Consider the following 25,974-nt stretch of genomic DNA (forward strand, 5'->3'; position numbering starts at 1 on the left):
CACAAACACACACATGCAATCTGCAGTGCACATACTATCACATCAATTGAAAGAAGAGAAAATGGAGTGGGAAGAGGTGAAAGGGATTGAGTGGGTGGCAGTGGGAGAAAAAGATGGAGAAAGAGGCAGAGGGAGAGTAGGAGTGAGTGGCACATGGCTTTCAGTCTAAAAAAAGATGAGCAATGCGAACCAAAACCAGAATCTGGATTAGCTAGATAAGGAGGAGGAGGAGAACAGGGGAAAGCTAGGGGAGAATATGTAGGTTTCCTCTGCACTGAAAATGGTGCAGATGCACACGCTCGTTTTCATGCTCATAAATGTCCTCTAAAATATGAATACTGAATGAGTGTGTGGGAAGGAGGAGAAGAAGGAGAGAGCATGATGATGGGAAGACAGAAGATGAGAAAGGCAGAGGGGGAGATGGAGATAGGACAGGGGGCGATTCTTCAGGATGGACAGAATAGGGAGAGACGGGATCGTGGGAGACAGCAGGAGCAGAGCCAGCGATGTGACAAATGCTGGAGATAATCTTGATCTGAGCAGAGTGTAACACTGACCCAGGCAGAAAAAGAGAGACTGGAGCAGATGGATATATGACAGAGAGCAGAGGAGATAGAGAGATGTGGGACTGTGCTTCAGTCGCGCCATCATGCCAACCCAGTGTAACCTCAGCATTTTCTGTTGTCATTCTTAGTAGTCTGTCTGTCCAGGATCATGCCCAAGACCTCACTATATGTCAGGTCCTCTAGAGCCTGCCTTCAGTGTTCCCCCAAACAAATATTTTTCCTTTCCTGTTGATACCTATCGCTTCTGACATCATACCAAGCTACCTTCAGGAAAGGGAAGTCACTGCATAACTGTACACTTGAATGTGTGCCAACAGAGCTTAATAGAGAATAGTAGTTCACCAATTAATTGTGGGATATCAGATGACACTGATGTGAGTCAGTCCTGTCTGGAAAGCAATTCTGGCTGAACCCTGTATTTCAACATGTGACCAAAAACACAGACTTTCACATGTGCGTGTGGTCTATCAACTTTGTCAACAAAGCCACATCCTTGCATAATGTGTGTACAGACTGCATGGCATTCAAAACATTGCTCTGTGAATTTACAACATAGAGATTCTTAGCTATTTTAAAAGATACACATCTTTCATTTAACAAATAAAAGCACCACGCCACATCCCATGGATCAGCACAGGACGTCCACACTGCAGCACATTTTTTTTTTCTGCAGCGAATGTTAGATAAATCCAGGATGTATTACTGGAGTCCGTTCACTTGTGTTTTGCTGGACACACCTTAATTTACATAGATTCTCTACTCATCTCCAGTGTGCATCGTGCTGAAAGCTGGTGTATTCCATGCTGACATATAAATGCGCGAAGAGATGTATGTGCATAACTAGGCTGAATTTAGAACAAGTGAGGGAATCGGTCTCCTACTGATAATTACAACAAGTCCACAGGTGGTTCGTTATTACTTAATAGGCAAAGCAAAACAAACATACTGTATGAGCAAGGGAATGCGTTTCAGAAATGGAATTAATATTTGTCAAATGTTATGTCAGAACATTTTGATCACTGTGATTACGGAAGTATAGGTGAGGCCCACGTCAATGCGTGTCGTGACCTCAGGAGTGATGTATTGACAAAAAGTCTTCATCAGAGCACACTCAACGCATCAGAGCAGAGCAGCCCATTTGCATACTGTCCGGTACTATCACCCCCTTGACAAAGTGAAAGGGGAACTGTTTCATGTTTGTTTAATCAAGTGCTGAAAAATACAGGGCACATTGCTACATGAGTGAAGTTTCCCTGCTTGTAAGAAAATCACATATCCTGTTTTTAGTGCCAGACTAAAAGTGTGGACCTGTCTGTCATATAACTGTTCAGACTAATAGTAAACACAAAGTTGCTTGAAGTGATGCTTTACTCAAAAATCTGTCTTTTGAATATCAAACACTTAGCTCCTGAGGCACTGAAAGCTGCCTCGTAGTTTCCACTGGTGACAAGCTCTCATAGCAAAAAGAAAGCGTGAAAACATCTATACAAACTTCTTCCTGATGATGGTTTCAAGAGGTTTATGTGGAAAATTTTATACATGTCCCTACATGAAAACTGGGCTCTATTGGAATTTGTTGTAACTAACACAAGTCCAGCTGACCACAGCTTGAGCAAGAAATAACAAACGTGTACAATGATCCTTTAAGCTTACAGGGGGTGTTAGTTTGACATTCAAATATACTGCAGTTTATGGTTGGATTATCACTTTGAAAGGTGTCTCGTGATACTACTACTACTACTACTAGTACTACTACTACTACTACTACTACTCTACTGTTAAAAGTAGTAGAGTTGTTTTTCATTAGTCTGAAGGCAAAGTGACAAACTTGGAAAAAAAGACCTGTTTTATTATATTTAATTTTAAGGTTATGTTGTAGCATATTAATCGGCAGTAAGATGAGGGATCTGTATTTGCCTGTTTTGATAATGGATTAGTATTTCTCCTCTGTTTGTTCTCAAACCAGTTCATAAGATATGCTCTCATCTAGGTGTGTGTGTGGAGATGCTTGGAAGACAAAGTAAATGTTCTTCTTCAGCTGAGAGGTGACAGAGGGAGAGAATGTGATAGAAAGTAAAGAGACTAACCAATAGGCTGGTGTGCCACAGCTTGACTTGATGGTGCTGCTGCTGCTGCAGCAGACTCGCTGTGGGTTATATAGGAGAGGAGGATACTAAAACACCCGCTGCCAGCCATACCAGAACAACCTGCTCTCTGCAAAACAAGGAATATGCAACAGTGCTGAGATCAGATGGGACTTGAGTTTACTGTTCGTGTGGGTTTTAGAATCAGGTCCAGTATCTGTGGCTTCCTCAGGAGTGATGTATTGATATATTGACAGTGCTCTCTTTTGAGCAGTGAGACCAGGTGAGTTTAAACTTCTACCTTTTATTTGCAATGAGGAATATGTGTGCGTATTGAGTGAACGAACAGATAACAGAAATAGATTTTTTTGAGCAGCTATACGTGTAAGTGAAAATATGATCGTTCTGGGATTTACCAAGTTACAGGATGTGTAGAAGATGCATCAGACAATTGAAAAGATGCTGTGCTGCATGCCAGCGCCCTGTTTGTGTCAATAAGTCTATGTCAAAGACAAAGCCCATAATGACGGATGGGGAGCCCTGTCATTGTTGTTACATCATTGTTGTTGCATCACGTGGGTACGGGCCAGGGCCTGGCACACAGTAGCACGCTGTGTGGAGCACAAAAGCATTGCTCACATGCAGGAATATGTCACAGTGTTTTCACAAAACACATGTCATTTGGATTCAGACGGCGTCACTAGCTCAGGATGGGAGTTGAGAGTTTGCATGACTCATGCCATGTGCAGGGAGCCTATCGTAGCATAGTCAGGGACAGCAGCTCAGCTAGGAGTTGTATGTATTGTAGAGTTGTCCTAAAGGTCAGGTTTTAGACATTTAGGTTGTGCTTTTGATCTAAGGTTATAAACACAGCAGGGTGTGTGGTGTGTGCCAGCTTCAGGTGCTGGGACTGAATGTTTTATTGCCCAAGGAAGTGTAAAAATACAAACTTGTTTGAAATTTCACCTCATTAATAAAATTAAGAAGTTTCTCAACTATTCCCTCAGCATCAATAGTGGATTGATTTGGAATTTGCTTTTTTCCTGACTGCATCATAATCAAGAAAATCATGGAGGGTATCCCTTCAATTACATGAGCAAAGCAAGTTAGTTGAATCAATATTGACAGTAATAGAAAAATTTGTGTGTTGTGAAAGTGTATTTACATGTAGGACAGGAAATGCTTTCAGAACATGATCTATGGTAGCCATAGAACCATGGTATGCATATAGACTATGTCTTGTAAAGTGAAAATGTGAGATCCACTTATTTAAACTAAACATTGCTGTATGTTTAAATGTGCTGGATAGGATCCAGTTGTCCTCATAGTGGTAGATATTTGTTCCCCCTGTCCATTTTCCTCCTCTTTTTGGCCAGCTTCTTGTCAAATGGATTTGCAAGGTTTTCATCACAATAAAAAGAAATATTCAGGTGTGGCTCAAGCTACTGATAATTATATCTTTTTGTGTGAAGTGGATGCTTGCTGTGAAAGTTGAATTAGTCAGCTATGTGTGTCAAAACGTGTTGACTTTTGCTCTGTTCTAGTTAAGAAATAATCAGAATGGTATCATAATTTGCAATAGTCCAAGTGTGTGCAGTGAGGCCTCAACACTTCTTAAGTGTATTTTTTGAAACTTAATTAATTATTGCACAGAAAAATATTCTTTAACCCTCTTTTGGGTAGGATTTGGTGGCTTTTGTATTGGTCTATTTGATGGAGTACCGGTAGAAGATCGGGTATACGTACATGGGTTATTTCACAGTCTAAATTGCTCACACCATGGTGCATGCTTTATCTGTTGAATATATGCAGTTTTCTAATTGTGAATAAAATAATTAAAAAAAAAAATATATATATCCACTTTTTACTCGCATAATGTCAGTGCACCACAGTTTAAACCAAGTTTATGTAGTGAAGCTGTAGTTACATTGCAAGAATCGGTGTGATTTGAGCTGATGAAAGACACTTAAACATCAGATACACCTCTTGGAATGATCAGCATATTCTCCTCAATTATGTTGTTCTTCTTTTATCAAACTCAATCAGCATTTTTTCCAGAAACCACATTGTGACTCCTTGGTGTTATTCTCTCAGATGACCTTGAATTGATTGAGCAGCAGCTGTGACGCGGATCAACTTTGAATTAAACAGCTAATTTTGTCTGTCATTAAGTAGTCAATTTAAAAAATTGCAAATACATTTTTTCATTAATCAAAAGGCCAGGGTTCCTGTGAAAGAAGATGACTATACTGTGAGAGTGAACTGTTAGCATTTCACTGTGGTCATAGTGCATCTGCTAATGTCTATAATATAGAAGCCAAACAGCACCACTAATAGGCTAACATCCTCAGGGTGATGGATGGGAAAGCCCTTGAGGAGGCAACTGCCATTACTGAGGATGCTGAGTGGAGATGTGTGCTGATGGCCGGAGTCTTCTTCCATGAAATGAGGCTAGGGGATCCGATCTGGTCAGAGGTCAGTGCTGATGACTTGTACACACAAGTGATTACAAGAGTTATAGGCTGGATTTCACATATGCCACTATGCAGCTTGATAGATTGCCCATACTAAGATTGTTGGGCTGGTGTACTCTCTAGTGTAAGGCTTTGATTGCTTGAAAAAGGTAAAGCTGAATTTAAAATACTGATCATCAACATCAAATTCAGTTCTGATGTTGAGGGCTATTCACAGCTTTCCTTATCATTTTAACTGGATTTAGATAACACACTAATAGTTATAGCGACATTTTTCTGAGGTGTGCCAGTTCACTTTGGTCTTCCCAGGAACTTGTCAGCGATCAATTAGAAGCACTTATTGACCTTAGGACCTGCGTTTACTTGGCCTGAAAAGTGACTGCATGGCTCCAAAGACAACTGAGAATGACAATGTAGCTAATAATAATGTTTGTCTAAAAGCAATTTACAAAGTGCTTCACTGCTCATAACTGCTGAAACAATTAATTCATCGATCAGTCAATTGATAGAAATGCAATCCAGAATAATTGATTGATTGACTATTGTTATCTGTTTATCAGCCTCTCATGTCTGAGGATTTACTGCTTTTATTCTGTTTCATATTGGTGTTGACAGCATATCTTTGGACAAAACAAACAATTTAAAAAAGTCACCTAAGGTTCTGGCTGATTGTGATGGGTTTCGTGGTTCTCGTGATTTTTTTTATTTGACATTTTATAGATTTGACCATTGACAGAAAAAGAAACAATCATAATGGTTGGTTGCATTCATATTCATAACCAGATAGAATTAAACAATAAAAGACCATCAATAAAAGACATCCAAAGTATTGGTCCTGAAATTACGAAAACAGTGGTTATGAATGACTGAATGTGCCTGTAAACATTCTGACTTTGCTGTCCTAACAAGCAAATTAAATTGGAGAGCTAAGCATCCATTAATTTGGATACCATAAATCACCCAGTGCATGCTGGGATAGGCTTCAGCCTCCTCTGATGGAATAAGCAATTTAGAAAATGCACAAATGCACAGACAGATGGAAAGAACTGATGTTACCTTATCAGACTTTTTACTTTACCTAAACAAACTTTACTGAGTAGATTTACACTACAACAAGGTCGTACTGTCACACTCTAATCCCATTTAATTCCTAATTATGTCATGGTGTTTTTTCCACTCTTGAGGTCTCTGCTGGGAGTTTAAGCCATATCGTAACAACAGGCCTGGAGGAGAGTGCTGATAACAGTGTCCCTGGCGGTCTAGTGTGCAGCTCCTGCATTTAAGAGATCTTTAAGATTTCTCTGGCCTGATTGTTTTGACCTAAATGAGATTTGGGGGGGGGAGTTCAGATGTTGCCTTATTTCTTTTCCCCTCTATGTTTCCTCCCTCCCTCCTTCCACTGTCCTCTTTAATGTTACTCCAACCCAGATAGAGTTTTACAAGTAGCTGGGAGGTGACTTTAGTCACATGAACCCATTCACACCCCTCTGTTTCCTTCACTCTCTTGCATTACCTCAAAGCAGAGGAGCCACATAAGGCCTGGAATCTGTAGGCCAAGAGCTGTGTCTTACCGTATTCCTCATGTTCTCTTTTTAATATATAATTATTATATAATAATTTCTTCTATAATTATTTGTTGTCTTTTCGTCTTGCCTCCTTTTTATGAATATTCATATCAAATACACAAGCTCCATATTGGGGTGGCACACCATCTGCTGTGGAAGACTGAGAGTAAACATTCCTGATTTCACTGTGCTGTCTGTCCTCTTTGGTTGATGGTGTGCCAATCAGTGAAACCACCTACTGTAGTGCTTTGATTGGAAGCAAAACCCTCATGCTGTCCCCCCACTGCTCATAGTTTGACCCCTGTGCTTTGAAGCAGTTAGCTTGTTGTAATCCACTGCCAGCACAGCCAAGGCTGAGTTGGTGCAAGAACAATTTTTGTGTCACTGAAACAATGAAGAAATTAGTCGTTATTTGGCATGAACTGCCCAGTGATGTTTGCACCCACTACATGAAATCATGTTTTCTTGGTGTGTTACATCTGTACCGAGTATTATTCAAATAATATTTCATATTATACACTCTTGAGCTTATACCCTGTGAATGTGACAGCTTCAGTGTGGCAGCTGCTGTGCAGTAGGGTGTTGAATGGTATGAGCCCCTTTTCATACAGGTGCATGTCAAGGTTTGAAAACAGGAATGCATGAGATAGCAGAAACACCTTAAAATGAAAGGTAGCAGCCTTACAGAGAAAACCAGTTTCACAAAGCTTACAAGACCATTACGTGTGTAGATTTAACTTGACAGTTAGGACTTGAGCCTGTATTTTATTGTGTCTTTCAGTCGGTGTTGGTGAGAGTCTAATCGTGACCAGTGTTGGGAGGTGCAGCACACCTGGCCGGACCTCTTTGCTGCTGAATGTAAATTTTTAAGCGGCCATCATGGACATTTCGCAGTCAGGTGAATAATGGGCGTCTGCTAGTTTGATCATCAAAGCAGAACTAGTTCCACCAGTCGTTTCTTCCTCTCGGTAGAAAATTATCATCATGTCCAGTCACCTTTTATGAAATGTAATTCACTTTTAGCTGAAGGCTGTGCTTGTTATTTTGTCACAAGACCAATCCTTGCCTATGATGTGTGCATATAAAGCCTATGGCTAATTTCCAGCTCAATAGTAGGCTATACAATAGAAGAGCTTGGTAATACGGTTGTAAAAATTATTATCTTTATGTTATATGTTGACATTGCCCTGTTAACATTCAGTGTTACTCGCACAAATGAATTATGTGTATGCATGGGGGCTAACAAATGTGTTCAATGCATTTTCTTCCTCAGAAAACATTTGCAGAGCCAATCAGTGGATCAGATTAGATCAGTGGAAGAGTGTGAAACTATTAGCAGTAATGTGCATCGCTTAGCCGTGTGCTTGTGTGGATGCGTCTACTCTCCAATGCGCCTGTGCTCGGTCCAAAACATATCACAAATATCATAGACATACCAGTGTTTAGTAGGTTGCACATAGTAATAAAAAGCAGGGCCCTCTGAACTAAGCAATCTAACATTTATGTAGTGAAATAATTGTGGTCAGTCATAGTCAGGCCAAATAGTAGACCTGACGGAGAAAAGTCACAGTCACAGTTCTCCTTAAAAGTCTTTCATGCTTCATGTTAGTCCCAAACAAAAGGGGAAACCTTTGATCTGTATTCAGACTCAATGAAAATCAGTGCAGGTGATTAGGCTCAATAGGCAGCCACTTTGGATATAAATGAGGGAATTATCACATGGCTAAAACATCGGGGATAATTCACCCCACTATTTATAGACTCAGACTACGGGGCCAAATTTATTCTTGATTCACCCCTCTCGACAGAAGGAGGAGAAATCTGGTCTGGGACCTTGGTCGGCACTGATGTGGGGCCCAGATTATGTGGTAATGTGAGGGGTTTCAAGATCTAGTCTTAAACCTTCCATACTGCTTGCAGACTCGATGTCGCTACCCTGATAATATCAAACATGTTTGATGTTTATGAGTTCAAATCTGGATGACGACGATTATGATTGTGTCAGTACTTTCACAACAGCGCCAATAGTTGAATTTCACTATACCAACAGAATTCTACCTTGCAACAGTGGAAAATATCCCGTTTGAACTAGCTAACCAAATGTTAGCGTTACAAGCTAATGTTAATCCCAGAGCAGTAGACTGTGTTGCCAAGCGACCCTGTCTTAGACACTGCCTAGACCTTGAAGCTAACATTAGCTAGCATACTACTGCTGATGGATAGTAAAACTGACAGTTAAAATCTCACCTCCAGTTCTTGTTTAAGAACAGAAAACCTGTGTTGACAGAGTGTCCCCAAACATTGTCTCATCCCACTCGTTCATCCTTCTGCTTTTGTTTCTTCTCACTGCAAAGTATTTCTAATGTTACAACAAGTTGTTGCACCACAGTTTCGATTTTGTGTGTGTGCTTCCCCATGAGATTAATGTGGTGGTGCATTGTTCCCTGATTGCTCTCTCTGACACAAAAATCTTAATAATATCCTGTTGGGTGTGATGTGAAGTCTTTTATTTGCCAATGCCAAGCTCCTGAATTTTGAAAGTTAAAAGTCCAGTGAACTTGGGGGGGGGGGGGCATGGGAATCTACTCTGATAACAAGGTCTCCAGTGTTTCTGTGTATGTAGTGTGTTTGTAAAAAGCAAAAAGTGTTTTTCTGTAATACTCTACACATCCCTACTGAGAGCTACTGTATGTAGGTGGTAGCACAAATACCTCAATGAGTTTTTTTTTTTGTTTGTTTTTTTTGCCTGATTTTTTCCTCCAGAGGTAATTAGGTGCATTCTTGTTGAAGTATAAATGAGGAACAGTATATTCCACAGAAGAATTGTTTGTTTATATTTTCAGGTCATTTGTCATGCTCAGTCTAGATTCTTTCTTGTGCCTCTTAGTCTAATCTAGGAAATCTTAGACCCTGCCTCAATTCATGATTATGTGCTGAGCTAGTATACTGAATACATGATGTACATATTGTTGAGATGTCTAAAGGGGAAGCTCCTTGTGGTCTGTGCAAAGTCAGATCTTTTGTATTCAACTTGGCAGTTAGCCTACCCATTCATGATTTGTAGTGGAGATGCTTTTTCTTTGTTATTTCTCTTCAAAGCAAGTCCTTTGAGAAACTTTCATCTGTGCATCTGTCATCATTGTTGGGGCATGAAGTTACCCTAGAAACTCTTAGTACACACTTCTTGATTGTTTGTGGTGAAAAGGATGCACTTCACAGAACATTGTGAAACACAAAGCACAAAGACCAGAGGTGTTATTTTTACAGAACGTTATTGTTCTGCAGACAGATAGCTTTTTTTCCTGCAGTCGTTTTGTTGGATTTCTTATTGGCACTATCAGGATTTACAGTTAAATCCATTGTGGACATGTACGTCATTGCATATTTGCTGCAGTGTTGATCATTGATTTCTTTCTGCAGCCCTACATTTACATTTACCAGGGAATGATACAACTATCTCTAGCTATTTTATGTAGGTAGGATGCAGAGTGAACAGCTATAATGACTGTGGTATTTAAGGGTGAAACTAGGAGGGTGTTGCCAGTTTCTACATAACTAAAAGAAAGTGAAAAAATATTCTGACACAATACTAAAAAGCAGAGGAGTGCTGGACAGTCAACAATAAGAAATTTTGTTGTGTTGCTTTATCTGTTGCAAAGCTCATCACTAACCTTAAAGCTGGATTTTGTGTACAGTATATATATAATAGTCTTGGCATTTTGGATGGCATACTTTTTTGACAGAACTGAAAGAGCTGTGCTTTAGCTTTCAGCAAATGTGCAGGGGCAGTCCACCATAAAGGCTGTATCAGCCTGTATCAGAACCATAAGGCCTGCATCAGCCTCCCTGTGGCTCCCTCTCTCCCTACTATTTCCTTCCTACCATGCCTTTTACAGTTCATTTCAGTTTAGCCCAGAGGCAACTTGAGTAAACACTCTGCTTTTTCAACAGAGAGAATGGACAGAGTGATGTAAAAAATAAAGTTTCATCACATGACCGTAGCCTGCACGGTACCATCTATATCGAAGCAGGTTCTCTTTCTTTTCGTCATTAAGTGGTGCATTTTCTCTGCATCCCTTCACCCACTTAGTCCCTCCCATTATCTTTCACTCTTCTCCTCTGTGCAAGTCTATTTCTGTTACAATCCCTATAGCCCTCTCTGTTTCAGCATATACAGAGTTTAAGAAACAGAAACCAAGTCACTGCCCTGTCATGTATGCCAATATAATGTACTGTGAGTTTGTACATCGTTGGTTTGTCCTTTCCGTGCTGTCTTTTGCTGTTCAAAGGATGTAAGAATATGATGCACAGTATATAGGACATTGGGTTAAAACCTTGTGAAGTACCCGTGGAGAAATGAAGCATAAACACTTTTGAGATAAAGACGCAAGGTTGAAATGGATGTCATTTGTTCCTAAAGTTTTCTCTCTGTCTTTGCTTTTTCCACAGGGCAGTGATGCCTGGCATGGTGATGTTTCGGCGGCGCTGGTCAGTTGGCAGTGATGACCTGGTGCTGCCCGCACTCTTCCTTTTTTTATTGCACTGCATCTGGTCAGTCAGTGTTTTTGTCACTGTATTGATTGATATATATATATATTTAATTTTAGATTTATCAGTGTATCTCTAGACGGATACAATGGCGTCCAAAAGTCTGAGACCACTTTTGGACCCCGCTATATTTTTCTTGATGTTCATTATTACTTCCTCATCCTTGTGTTTCATACTCAGGCTGGTGGTTCTGTCCGTGGTTCTGTTCGGCCTCCCTTATGGCTCTGACCAGTCCTGTTCCGTAACACTGGTGGACCATGGCCGAGGATACCTGGGCATCCTGGTCAGCTGCCTTATCTGTGAGAGTGCCATCATGTGGTTGAGCATGAGAGGCAGCATTTTGTACACACAGCCCAGGGAAGCTGTGCAGTATGTTCTCTATATCCGGCTAGGTAAGACAAGCAGCTGCACACACTTTTTTTTTTTCTTTCATATAACAGGCTCTTTTGCACACGATTGCCTCTTGTTGCCTGTTAGCATTGAAGGAGGTGGTTTTGAGGATTAGTTGTGTTTCAAGTTGCAATTTGAACATAGTTTATATTGATTGGGCAGATAGTGATCGTTATTCTCCTCACTCCTTCTCCCTCTTTCTCTCTCAAGCTATCCTGTTGGTCGAGCTAGTATATGCCGTGGTGGGAATAGCCTGGCTTGTCCAGTACTACCAGCCGTGCTCTGATGTCACAGCCAAAAACCTGGCTTTAGGTGAGTGAAAGAGGGTATGAAGGGGAATGGAAAAAGACACTTTAAATTAAAAGGTGTTTGTTATTCTTGAATGTGAATAATGTTTTAATGTCCTTTTCAGGAATTGTTGCATGCAACTGGCTTGTGATATTCAGCGTCTGCATTACCCTCATGTGCACCTTTGATCCTACGGGTCGGACTTTTGTCAAACTGAAAGCCACCCGTCGTCGTCAGCGCAACCTCACAACATACACACTCAGGTACTAACAGGCCCTTAGAGTTTCCATTTCTGCCATTTCTGTCTCTTATTTTGTCTTGACACAAAATTCAACTAAAACACAACATCCAGGCATGTATGAGAGTATTTGTTGCCTTTTTCTCTACATTAGACACAGGCTGGAGGAAGGCCAAGCCAGCAGCTGGAGCAGGAGACTTAAGTTCTTCATGTGCTGCACAAGAGCTCAAGATACACAATCAGTGAGTCACAACACACACTCACTCATTTCCCCTCTGTGGTTGAAGGAAAATGGATTGAAACCAGAATGAATCCAGAAATATGCCATTAAGCCCTGTCAGGATTAATGAAAACTGACATAGAGGCGCTTATTCTTATCTACTTACCAGTGACATTAAGTATTCCGCACAAAAAATGACTGTAAAATGATTTAATTTCAGGTTAAATCAATTTACAAGCAGTCCGCAAAAATGTTTGCCACGACTAAAGTCATAAACAGTCTTGTAACTTCCATTCACTAGACTAGACTGCAGAATGGAAGTCAGCTTTCAGTCAAGAATCCAGTGTATTATCTGATTCAAATTCAAACTATTACTGTGTCCTCAGTGAGTCTGTATAACTCCAATGGGCATATAAAGCCACGGTACCTCAAAAAGTTAAACATCCAGGTATTTGTAATTTGTGGATCAGTGCAGCCGTGCATGGAGGTATGGTGATGTGTAAATGCAGTAATCCACAAGAAACATCTGTTAGGCAAACGGTATTGCTTGTGGATTTGTAAAGCCAAAGTTGCCTCACCTTTGTGCTAAATCTATGTTACCTCATTTATAAACCTTCAGAATTGCTAATGGGGTGGGGAGAAATATACACTTTTACATTTGCTATGAACTTTTGCTCACGAATTTCCCCTAGGGGATAAATAAAGTGTCGATCTATGTTTCTATCTAGAAGCACTATTCAGTTGAACAGAGCACAACAAACAGAGGGTTAGGCAAACTTTCTGTAGTTCGGTCCTCTTTTTAATACTCTGCTTTTTCAACTTGTCCTGATATCTGCTGCTTTCATGTCCAGGATGCGTATTCAGAAGTGGCCAGCCTTTTTGCAGAGTTCTTCAGAGACCTGGACATTGTGCCTAGTGATATTATTGCTGGCCTGGTACTTCTCCGCCAGAGACAGAGATCTAAGAGATCAGCTATCCTGGACCAGGTATCACTGTCTATAAAATATGAAATAATAAGATATATTAATGTCTGTATTTTTGTACTTGTGTATGCATGTGCTGTAATGAAAATAACCTTTCTTTCTTCCTTTCGTTTTCTCATCCTAAGGCCAACAATGACATTTTAGCCTTCTTATCTGGAATGCCTGTAACTCGTAATACCAGATATCTGGACCTTAAGAACTCGGTGAGTTTCTTCTGAGTGATAAACTGACAGAGCCACGGTTGACTTGTGATTTATATCACGTTAAGCCACAGTGGACTCTTGTGAAAGTTGTGAAAGGATTTGAATTCAAAAAAATTAAATACTGGGTCACAAAAATACAACATGCATTTTAAGTCATTCATAAAGGTTCTCCTGTGACCCAAAGAGAGGACTTAGTCTACTGTAGCTAACAAAGGTTTTACAAGGCCATGATTTGATTTTATCCAGGAATTTCACAAAATACAGCAGGGAAAAAGAGAAATCACGTAAGGGAAAAAAAGGCAATGGCACACTTAGCTATTTTCTCTAAACAAAGCAGTTGTGTGTATATTTCACACATTAGATGCAAAATAATGGAAATGCATCAGATCCAACAATTAGTCTGAGGAACCTTTTTACAAGAGTTATTTTCTGCTGTGGTGTACGGTTTATCTGCTATTGGCGTGTGTGCACACACTTGTATTCAGCTGACTGATTTGTTACTCTTACTCCCTGTGTGTGTGTGTGTGGTGTGCGTGCGTGTGTGTGCGTGTCCATGTGTGTGTGTCTTTGTGTGTCCGTCTGTCTGCCTTTTCCTCTCCCAGGTTGAGATGAACATGTACAAGGATGTGTGCTACTACATGCTCTTTGCCCTGGCTGCATATGGTTGGCCCATGTACCTGATGAGGAAGCCTGCCTGTGGGCTGTGCCGCCTCGCCAGCTCCTGCCCGTAAGCACTCAAACACACACACCTGCACAGTTGCGATCTATTTGGCTTATGTGTCTCATGAGCCTCTCCAGTGCGAATCAAATTTCACATGCGTCAACACTTGCCAAGTGGTAATCCACTGAGATAATGCCACTCTAGTTAGACCCACTCACTGACACATGCAATGTTGAATTAATCACATACTCTTAAACAGATTGCCTTCACTGGGATACTAGATTACAGCTCTGTAATTTTACCTGTTCACTGTATGTGTCCTTAACACCCTGTGAAGCTTTAGTGTTATAAGTCGTTTTGGTAAGTGTAACATATAATTAATGTAATGTGTGTGTTCCACCTACTGTTTTACAACTTTTTTTTTTTTTTTGCGTCTTATCTTCCCGGCTCACCCCAGATGTACATCAGTGTCTGGCTCTCGGTTGTCTCAGTCTGTGACAGTGGAGGAGGACAATTGTTGCGGCTGTAATGTCCTGGCCATACGCAGACACTTCCTGGATCGAGACCTCAAGCAGGTTCACATTGTCTACACTTCCTGCCACGATGCTGTGAGTAATCTGACAACCACCTAACGAGCACTCGGAGGTGTCTGGGGTTTTACTTCCTGAATAAAGCAAAGGATGTTTGTTGAGGAGCAGTTTAACAGCATCAGGCAACGGTTCATTTGTATTTCCTTTTCTTTGTTGTTGTGCGTGTATCATTTTTTGTATAATACACTGTTGAGGTAAATTGTGATATGCCTTTTTTAGGCTATTCTGCACAAAGAGTCCTACAGCCCTGGATACAGTGTTATGCTTCCAAACCAGACGGTACTCTTGTCAGACAACATCATTTAGCACAGGGCTGGTGTGCAGTGCAGCACACTCACAAACTGGGAGCTAGTCTGTTCATTTAGTGGCTTTATTTAGTGGCTTTGACCATCATTTATGTTTTGATAACACTTCACCCAGCCGTTTATGGAGTGCTGAGAGCTGTGTCCACATCCTCAGCAGTAAGTCAAGTGTGTCCTCAGTAGGTGTTGGACTCGGCCAAAGCTGTGCTTTGTCACAGACTCTGTTTGTGGTCATCACGGACAGAATCATCAGGTGCAGCTGAGGACGGGGGAGTGTCCACTTTGTTGACCTCAGGATTGCATTTCTGCTCTCAGCATATGAAGCACTCTCGCTGGCTTTTGGTGCATCATCCCATCTACGGGAGACCCTTCCCCTGTGGACACGGGGGCAAACATTTTTTAGTCAGTGCAATGACTGTATTCACATTTTATGAAGAAGGTAATGTTGGGGACCTGTTTTAAACCTGTGTGATTAGTGTGCCATTGCACTGTGCACTTCTGTTATAAATTTGTCTCTAATAAAGTTTCTGCATCCCAATGTCCTGGAATTTGAGCTGGTGAGTAAAAATGGCTGATTGAACTGACTGGCATGATGGTCACAGCTACAAAAATAAGTCCCAGGCTGTCAAATAGCAAAAATAAATAATAATATAGTTTAAAAAAAAATTCCATGAATTTTTAAAGTGTAGTTGCTAAGTCAACATATTAATATCCTGCTCTCGTAGTTACAGTAACACAGCTTACTGCTTTGGTGTTTACAAGTGGGGATTTAAAAGTTAGCATCATTTCTCTCCAATAATGTATATTTCCCATCACTCTCCCATCCGAATGTGTGCCTCCAACTACTCTTATTAACAATTAGTTCCATATCATGAAACAATCTCTACACAGTCACAGACACAGTCTGCACAAATTGCAGTTGTTAAAATAGTTTCCCAATTACATAGAATAATGAATGTAATTATTCTGTTTTTATTTAGAACTTCCATAGTATTCACACTGGAGCCACTCAATGGTGATGATTTGTAAAGCAGAGCATTTCTTAGTGAGGTTAGCCAGCGCTGAGTTTCCATCTATAAATTCCTCTCATGGAGTGACTTATATGACTATGTGCTGTGTCAAGCTGAGGAAGGTATGATGACAAAAAATGAAACGAATGAAGTATATGTTCACTCCTAATTTTCCCCACTCGCATGCTCTTCTCACTTTATAACCAGCTTCTACTGTCTGCTCTGCATCTCACACACAGGTTTACGAGACTCCATTTTTTGTGGCAGTGGATCACGCGAAAAAGAGGGTTGTCATCAGTATCAGAGGGACCCTATCGCCAAAGGTGAATTTCAGCTTTCTTGTCTCGTTTTTTTAATGGTTTCCTGCACCTTTCGGCACCTCACATCACCAGCACCTCCAGAGAAGATGAAGTTCTCACAGTTTAATGCGGTGTTCTCAAACTCCTACACCCCTCATGTTTAGAGCGTGACTGTCCACTTTCAGAAATGAATCTCCATTTTTTTTTTTTTTTTTTACATAAGCATTTGGTAGAATTCCTTTGGTCTTGTTAAACTTCAATTGAACCAACAGCTAAGAGATTAATCATGGCCTAATAACAAAGGCAAAGTATCTTTTGAGAGGAAAATAACTACCGTACTCATCTTGTTGATCTCTGATGCTTTGCGCCCATTCTCTCAATACATGCAGTTTACAAATACATACAGTCAAAAGATTGAAGAAGAATTTGCAAGGCTAATATATACATCTAATGTGGGCCATGCAAGTGTTGAGCCCTCATTACACTCAAACGTCTGACATGCATCATTAAAATAAGAAACACCTTTTCAAAGACTGGTGTTCTCCACTCATTAGGTGCCATTGTAGCCTTATGTGGAGCATCGTGTTGCACCTCGTCTTTCAGGTGTCCAGTGTAATCACTGTCTTAGGAGGTAGTGTAGTACTTAAATCGAGTCTATATGAGCATACACTATTATTTCATAGTCTTACAGCTCTTGGTATATTCAGGTACAGCTAATACAATATAACAAATAATCAAATTTCCAGTACAGGTTATGAATGGTATTTTCAATTCCTCTACCTGATCTGTGCAATATCAGTTCTTTTCACTTTCTCTGTCTAAGTGTTCCCTTTTGCACTTCATCCACTTGTGTTCTCTTCTTTATTTCACCTTTTGTACATGGTTTTTTTTTTTTATTTGTGTTGTGTGCTTCAGGATGCCTTGACTGATCTGACGGGGGATTCTGAACGTTTGCCTGTAGAGGAGCAGCATGGCACCTGGCTGGGCCACAAGGTGAGCGATTACTGTTTCAATCCACGCACTTAAGACACGTATGCTCTGCTGCAAAGTCTCCTCTTTCCTTAAGTTTTTCTGTTCTAGTTTCTCGTAGTTCAGTTTCAACAAGTAACAGTATCCCAGACTCTAAAGGTCATTTCAGTTGTTAATAGAAGAATAAAAACGATGGATATTTTAATAAGAGATGACGCAGACTTCCTGTCTATATTTCTTTCCCTCTCACTTTCCTCCCTCCCTCCCCTCCCAATGAATACCTTTCTTTTTCTTTCCACTCTCAGGGGATGGTTTACTCAGCAGAATACATTAAGAAGAAACTGGAACAGGAAATGATCTTGTCACAAGCCTTCGGAAGAGACTTGGTACATGACTCAGAACACTGTATAATGAATGGCGGGCTCAATATTAAACATGATCTATACTTTGTACTGTGAACTTGTGTTAACATGACTGTAGTTCTTTACCTTTACATTAACCCTAAACCCACCGTGTACAAAGAATTGCTCTACAAACTGCAGTAGAGGCAGTTGGTTGAAATGATTATCTTCAGTGTGATAACAGTGTAATGACTCTGGCTGTCCCACACAGAGCAAGGGCACCATGCACTATGGGCTGGTGATAGTCGGGCATTCTCTTGGTGCAGGCACTGCTGCTATCCTCTCCTTCCTGCTGAGACCTCAGTACCCCACACTTCACTGCTACTCTTACTCTCCACCTGGTGGCCTTCTAAGGTGAGTCAGTCCGTGTGTGTTGGATACAAAATGCAAACGGCTACAAAAGAGAAGATGAGTCTTTCTGTTTGTGTACAAGAAAGTTTTGTGCAGGAAGTTATTACAAACCGGCTTGTCACTTGTCCTGCATAAATCCCATGTGCATGTTTATACATTCTACGCATGTTTAACTCAAGTTTGAGCGTTTCATACCAGACTGCTATCACAGGAATCCAGGTCACCACTGTTTACTTGAGAGCTGGCTCTGTTGTAGCTGTTGTTCAGCTCAGTGTTAAACCTGAGAGTTATACCAGACCTAATGTAAATGTAGAGCTGTGAATTTTCAGTTCATGAGAAATAGTCCTTTCTGTTTTTACACCGGAGATTTAACATGACAATGGGAGTGATGCGTTGCCAGCTTTTATTGTGTGTGGTGTAGTTTTATAGAATTTCCTTTTCTTTATTTGATAGTCTAATTAAAATCCTAGATACTAGAAGTCACCACCAAAATATCTGTTACAGAATGATGGTCATTCTAAAATGATCGAACAGAAGTATAATAGCAGTAATGCTATAATTATTATAGAAATGCGTGTATAACTTTTTATAACAAAGCCAAACAGTGACAGACCTGCCATATATCTGGTAGGGAGATGGGCCATGAAGCCAGGCCACATAAAACATATTGATGTATTTGAACGACCAAGTTTTATTTATTTATTTATTTATTTTATCCTTTCCTATTTATCCTTAAATGTCACACAGTATTGGTTTGGTAAATGTATCTCAGTATATAAGAAAAAAAATGGTGTTGTGAAGTATAAGGGATCTGAAAAAGTGTTTTGGGCATGTACCCACAAGCTGTGGTTTACACTTAAGTTTGTCTTTTTTCCCCCATTACAGGATAGTTTATTTATGGTCCAGTGGTTCACAGATCATTTGCAGTTTGACTGGTCACACTCGAACGATATCCAATGCTCTGCCATGCAGCTAGCTGCAGCGCAAACTGTGTTTGCTATGCAAATCATGCTGAGAGAGGCTGTACCAAGAGATTAGTAAATGCTGCGGTGCATTTTTGGCATTTCGTTGAAGTCAAGAGAAAATAGTTTCTCAGACTTTGGTCAGAAGATACACAGGTGACAAAATAAGGGGAAAAAAACAATGAACAAGGAACAAATGAGTGAACATGCAGATGCTTCCACACAGAATACGAGTGGTCACTGAAATGTTTGAGTATGAAAATGAATTATATCACATGTATTCAGATCTCAACCTAATTGAACACCTGTGGGAGATAAGTTCTTTTAAACAGTGCTCTCCACCACCATCATCAAACACCAAAGATTGGTGTTTCATATAACAGATTGATAACAAGAAGCACTATTCTACTGAAAAATATCCATCCTCTTGTGGGCACACAAGATGGTGATTTGTTATGATGTTAAGGTGTACTGTTGCATCAACACTATCTATAGGTATTAATGGCCCCACTGAAGTCCATATGAATGTCCCTAGTTAGCCATTACAATCCCCCAGCGGACTGTACAGTTATAACACTGCACTGGGTCGTTTGCATCTTGTTTACAGTTCTGTACTTGTGTATAGTTGCAACCTTGATTCAACAAACCAGGCAACCACTGACAGTCATAAACCATAAAAACAAAAGTGACATTCTTTTCTTCTCAGCTGCCAAATTCAAAAAGTAGCAACATTGAAACCATTTTATAGGCACCCTCCTTTTCAAACTCTGAGATCACATTTGTTGCCCTTTTTTGGTCACCTGTTCACGTGCAAAAAAAAAAAATGTTTTCCAGTGTTTGCACCTGTCTTTGTAGACTCTGATTTGGTTGTTAATACGTTTTTCCTGCTTATTTTTTCTCCATTATTTTCAGTTATGGAGTATAAATACACTCACATTTGTGACCTGTCTTGTGCATATGTTTAGATAAATATATTTCTTAAATATTTGATGTTTTTAAGCACTTTATATCAAAACGTCTGTTTGAACACCCTTTACTCTCTGCACAGGTCATGTTTACTTGATTTAACTCTTTCTTTCTTCTGTTTACCCAGTGAGGATGCCATGGAGTACTCCAAAGAGTTTGTAACATCCGTGGTATTAGGAAAAGACCTGGTACCAAGGTATCTCCTCTGCTACATCCAGTATTCTGTGATTAACTTCACTTTGCTGCAGTATAACCACAACAAACATATCTTACCTCTTGTCTCTCATAGGCTGGGCCTTTCTCAACTGGAGGGTTTCCGACGCCACCTTCTGGAAGTCCTGCAGAAAAGTAACAAGCCAAAGGTGATTGAATCTTGTAATATTGTAGAAGGTGATAGACCGTTTGGACCACAACAGCATCAAAAAGAAAGATAAAAGATTGTGTCATCTTGCAATAATACAGGGGGATGCCCTATAGACTATCATCAAAAAACACCTCTACTGTACTAATAAATGATTAAATAGTTTCGCAACATATTTGCATTCTCACCTACCAAAATCAACAAAATAAACCGAGCAGCATCACACTTCTGCTGGATTTACTACATTTTGCAATGGCTGATTTAAAATAAACAGCAGGGTTCCCCACATCCTTTCACAACCCTGCAGTTATCTTTGCTGTAATTGAAGCATCATTTAGATAACCCCTGGCTGTTGCAGAAGAAACATACAATGTACAGAAGATAAATTTAGATTCAGATGTGTTACGTTACGTAATACTTTTTTCTTTGCATCAGTGGAGGATCATTGCGGGAGGCACCAAATGCATCCCGAAATCAGAGCTTCCACTGGAGGATGAAGACCCTCAGTCTCAGCCAGCAGCACCCCCGAGCAGTCGCCTCTGGCTCCACCCCAGTGACCTCAGCATTGCCCTTTCAGCCTCCACCCCCCTCTACCCTCCTGGCAGAATCATCCATGTGGTGCACAACCATCCTCCAGAGACATGGTGAGAAAATTGATTTGAAAGCTGTTGGTAGATTCTAGCAATTAAATCTCTAAGTGCTGTTCTTCGCTGTTGCTGCAGATTCCAGAAGTGAGATCTGCCATCAGTGAAGTGGTGTTGGCTCTTAAAGCTTGTCTTTGTACAAAACCATACATTTTTACCATACAACTCCATTTCACAAATGGTCGAGTGGGTTGTATAACTGATGCGTGGACACTGTTTTCTCAAAGTAAATCTTACATTTGCTTCACACCTGTGACATAAAAGAACCGGCAGCTCTGTGGTAAAAGGCATACACTGCATTTTTGCAATAGTGTGGGTTTAGAGTGTGTCATGCGGCACTCCCCTACTCTTCTGTTTGCACTCTCCGCCGTGCTGTCTAATATCATTTTATTTTATAGTCCTCCTGTCTTTTGTATCTGTACATTTTCATGCCTGCTTGTTTTGTAGTTTGCACATTTTGGGAATACGCTCACCAAGCACTTTATTAGGAAAACCTGTACACCTGCTTATTCATGCAGATACTTCTTCCTCGTCGTCTTCTCTTCTCATCCTGTTCTTCTTCTTACTATGCATCATTCTATAGTTTGCCATATACAGCTGGTGAGCTTTTCCCCAACTTATGAGCGTGTTCGGCTTTCTAAAATAAGATCATCTGTGACTAAGTATTCCACTCAGTGATGCGATAGCTTGGATTTTGCTTCTCCCACCTGCGCTGTATTGTAAGTGAAGGACACTGAAGCAGGTGGTAAGTCAACATGTGTCCACTTCATCTTTCACCATGATTGACAGACTTTTTCTCTCTCCCTCTCTTTCCCTCTCTGTAGCTGTGGCCAGGAGGAGCCAACCTACTCGGCTCTGTGGGGGGACAACAAGGCCTTCGATGAGGTCATCATATCACCCGCCATGCTTAATGAGCACATGCCCCACATGGTGATGGAAGGCCTAAACAAGGTCTGTTTTTATCTGTGTGCATGCAGACTGTTGATAGTTGAAATGATGGTGAAGTGGCTTTTTAATCGTGTTCCCGAATTCCAACACTGGGTGACTGAACTGATGGATGATGAGTATGTGAGTGTTTGAATTGTCTCAAACTATTAAAACAAAATCTTGATGCATTCACAAATATTTTCAACAATTGTTCATGAAGGGGGATACCACTGTTTGAAACTGTTTTAAACTGCATGTTGTACTGCGTGACATAGGAACAAATTCAGACATTTTTAATTAGAGCTATAGACCAGTGCCTGAATTTTTTGTTTTTCAATTGTAACATGATATTTCTGGCCCATCTTTTTTTAAACCACTCCTTTCCTTCTGCTTTCAAAACCTTTCTCCTAATATGAAAACTACAACATCCAGTGCTTATCTAGCCACATGCTCATGTATATGTTTTATATTTATCTATATGTGTTTCTATAAATGATTCCAGTTATTTTTAGTAAAAGACAGCATCTCTGGCATTTAAATCTACCCATCTAATGATTGAACACTCAAAAAGAGAAAAGACACAGGAAGAGAAAACTTGAAAGTTTTAAAGTTGTGAAGTTCAGTGGTATTCCCCTCAAATGTTCAGTTAAGAATTCTTTTTTGGGGCGTTTGGGAAGATTGATGCATGTCATTAACCTGCAACTGAACACACCTTTTGTTTTCTCCACATTGCTCCAGTCTCAAAGCATGGGAACGGTTCACTCCTGGTTGGTGTCATGGTCCTCTCTGGTCTTTCTGAGTGTATTCTTCATGCACATTCAAAATCTGTTTTGATAAAAGGGTATTAATGTGTATGTTTGCATGTGACAGATCCACTTTGAGGATTGCACTTTCCTGTGGCTGCAGAGTTTGTTCCTCTCTGTGTGCAGTGTGTGTGTTTACGTCTGCTGTGCCTAGTCTGTAGTATGATTCCTCTGGTGTTTCTGCAGGTACTGGAACCATTTTGTCCCCTGTCTGAGCAGGAAAACTTGGAGCCAGAGGAGCTGGAAGTCAGTCAACCTACCTGCAGTACCAATGTGTTCATAACCACACAAACAGAATTAAACTCTTGTCCTCTTCCACCCGATTACTCCCTTCCCACCCACAAAGACTCCTCTTGCACCGCCACCCTCACAGAGACCGAAGCTGTCGCTGTCTCTCTGACTGCCGCTGCTTTTCCCTCTTTTTTAGACGCAGAGCCTGTTGTTCTTCTTCGTCCTCCTCCGTCAGCCTGTACTTCTGCCCCACAGCCGTGCTTAGTGTCTGATCCCTCACTTGTTAACAATTCTCCTGAGCTCCACTTGGGAGCACTTTCAGTTGAAGATGATTCATGCATTCCACCACAAACCCAATCAGACTCGCCCAACTCTCACCCTTGTGTGAATCTGATTACTTCTCTTTCTAAAAAAGATGAGGTCTGTCGTTTACAAGAGCCAAAACAGTCCTTCTGATTCTCCTCTATAGACTTTATGACACACAGTATTTGACTTGGCTCTCATAAGCCACTGTTTATAACACAATTATCAATCTAAATTGTCATGTCATAGTTGTAATTCATTGTGAAACACTTGAAAACTGTCGCTGTTAATACTATTAATACTGTGAGTGGCGAGGCTAAGATGAAGAGATGTCATACCCATGAAGTTCAACAGGGTAAACTTTTTACCTGATGTAAAATTCAGGATTTGGCGTCAATCCTTGGAGAAAGGTCTTAGAAGACTGATAATAACAGTTACAAAGTTGTCACAGACAAGGTGGAGAGAGCCTGCCATCTCCTCCACAAAAAGAATCCACAAAAGCCTGCAAAGCAGCTTAACTGATGTAGCAGCTGAGAAAACTGAGTAATCGTTCTCCCTTGCCATTAAGCCTTCCTACCAGCATTATTGCTCTTTCCACTTACACATAAGCCGTGAGCTGGATGCAACAAGTCCAGGCGAGTTCAGCCTTGAAAAGGCGTTCCAGGAAAAGTAAGAAGCTGGGAGATTGAAATTAAAAGAATTTGAACCGTTGACAAATCAGGGCGAGGTGGTAAAATTAAATGGCTGCATTTAATTAGATAGCTCCTGGAATACATCTCAAGTTTATGTTGTATACAACAGCACAAAAGTTTCTCATTTCTTTAAACCTTAAAGTCAGAAGCTCTTTACAACCCTGTATGATGAGTCCAAACCCACCTGCACTCTTTTCTCGTATTAATGAGATTCTTCATCCAGCTTTCCTTAATTCAGCTCTTCATTCTTTTTCATTCCTCTCACAGCTACGGCACATTTGGTCAAGTGTTGTGGCATGAACTTGCTAACCCTGTTCCTCAAGCTAACAAGTCGTCTTTGTATTCTCAAAGTTTCCATGGTAACCTAATTTCTTTCACATTAACTGCTCTTTCTTCCTTCTTGGCTGGGTTTTTGAGTAGCTGCAGCTCTTCTCTCTAGATTTCTTTTCCCTTTTTTGCTTTTTGAAAGCACATATTCAGCTTTTCCTCAATTATAATCCCTTCAAGGAACTGTCAATTACTCATCAGTAGCAGATGGAGTAAAAAGGGGGAATAAATGTGTAAATATGGGGCACTCTGCTCAACTCCACTACTCTCTTGTAAAATTGCTGCTCATTGAATCTGACAAATTTCTAATTTCCCCTTATTACGGACTTGATACAGCAGTCAGACTCTGAAACTGGAATTATATATTTAATGTCCCCTACTGTGCATTTCATGATGCTTTGTCATAATGTGCTTCATAACTTATATATGACATATGACTCTATAGCTAAAGGGATTGTAGAACTCCACTGCATAAAGCATAAATTTCCCTCCATGTGCACAGACTGGAGTCTCGTGTCATTTTGTTTAGGTTTTTTTGTTTGATAATTTGTTGATTGTTGTGTCTATGACTGAGGCGATATGCTTGGTATTGTTAGTGCCAAATATCTGTTGTAGTTTATCAATTGCAGCAATCTTGTCCTCATGTAACACTGGTCACACTCACTCATGTAACATTGTCATGTTTTCATTTGTGAGCCATAACCAAAACATACTAAACATGTTAATTTAATGCCATTTTTAACTTAATTTGTTTACATAATTTTCATTTCGTTTTGCTATTTTATGTTCCATTGTCACATGTATTTTATGTTGTTTTATGTGTTCTCTTGTCCTCTTATTGTTCCAGTTGTTTTTATACCACAATGTGTTTCCACCAACTTATTAAAGTTAACAAATATATGTAATTGTGTGTTGATGTGATTTGCCGTTGGTGTTTGTGTTCCTCACATTTTTAACACATTAACACAACTATTAAAATTTTGTGGGACAGGATTTTCTTGAATGTTTTTGAAGCTGCATTTACAGCTGTCTTATGGTTTTTATTCCTTATCATACTGTAGGTCTTGCATAGTTCTTGCTCAGGCATCATGACTCCATTGTGGGTGTTTAATGTCAGTTGGAGTAGGTGTAAGCTCACCTTTAGATTGCACTTCTTTACACTGCTTTTTAACACTATAATGATAGATGTAATCATATCTGCAGTTAAATATAGATCTTACTAAGGGTGATCCAAATGCATAACAAGACATTCTTAATTTGCATTTATTGTTCATATACATGTACCTATCTATTGTTCATTTATCTGAAACTTTAATTTTATATAGAAAAACATTTTAACATATTTCTCAGTAGGGTTATTTGTTTGTTTGGTATGCAAAAAAAGAAAGTAAGCAAAATTGTCTGTTGCTTTGGTGCAGCAGTAATAGAATTAGAATTTGATTAGGGAGATTTGTTTTTTCCGGTTTAGAGCTGAGCTTGTGTATCTTTCTGAATGCAATTACTGTTCCATCCATGTGGATTCCCTGCCCCAACACCCATCCTCCCTGCTGCCTTGCTCTCATCATACTTTTACCTATCAAGTCACGTGTCTCTGTTTGCCTTTGTGCTTGTGACAG

The 25,974-nt window shown here is 40.2% G+C and overlaps 1 protein-coding gene and 1 long non-coding RNA gene across 3 annotated transcripts in view; one reads left to right on the top strand and one right to left on the bottom strand.

The window, feature by feature from the left end:
- The window catches only part of dagla (diacylglycerol lipase, alpha), a 34,655-nt gene that overhangs the window by 4,155 nt on the left and 4,526 nt on the right, over positions 1-25,974 (top strand). For both annotated transcript variants that reach the window (XM_056383220.1, XM_056382399.1), the window contains exons 2-18: positions 11,139-11,240; positions 11,418-11,629; positions 11,838-11,939; positions 12,040-12,178; positions 12,308-12,395; positions 13,225-13,359; positions 13,482-13,559; positions 14,162-14,286; positions 14,678-14,828; positions 16,362-16,445; positions 17,337-17,414; positions 17,696-17,776; positions 18,003-18,145; positions 20,198-20,266; positions 20,360-20,432; positions 20,867-21,075; positions 21,900-22,026. In XM_056383220.1, the coding sequence (XP_056239195.1) occupies positions 11,146-11,240; positions 11,418-11,629; positions 11,838-11,939; positions 12,040-12,178; positions 12,308-12,395; positions 13,225-13,359; positions 13,482-13,559; positions 14,162-14,286; positions 14,678-14,828; positions 16,362-16,445; positions 17,337-17,414; positions 17,696-17,776; positions 18,003-18,145; positions 20,198-20,266; positions 20,360-20,432; positions 20,867-21,075; positions 21,900-22,026 (1,989 nt within the window). In that variant the 5' untranslated portion in view covers positions 11,139-11,145. The remainder of the gene's footprint in view (positions 1-11,138; positions 11,241-11,417; positions 11,630-11,837; positions 11,940-12,039; positions 12,179-12,307; positions 12,396-13,224; positions 13,360-13,481; positions 13,560-14,161; positions 14,287-14,677; positions 14,829-16,361; positions 16,446-17,336; positions 17,415-17,695; positions 17,777-18,002; positions 18,146-20,197; positions 20,267-20,359; positions 20,433-20,866; positions 21,076-21,899; positions 22,027-25,974) is intronic.
- On the bottom strand, positions 14,857-25,964 carry LOC130183414 (uncharacterized). The gene is made up of 3 exons (XR_008829857.1): positions 24,216-25,964; positions 20,344-20,408; positions 14,857-15,486 (listed from the first exon to the last, which is right to left on the bottom strand). It is a non-coding gene; the product is annotated as an uncharacterized LOC130183414 (long non-coding RNA).

This window comes from Seriola aureovittata, chromosome 1, assembly GCF_021018895.1.
Source record: "Seriola aureovittata isolate HTS-2021-v1 ecotype China chromosome 1, ASM2101889v1, whole genome shotgun sequence".
NCBI classification, from domain to species: Eukaryota; Metazoa; Chordata; class Actinopteri; order Carangiformes; family Carangidae; genus Seriola; species Seriola aureovittata.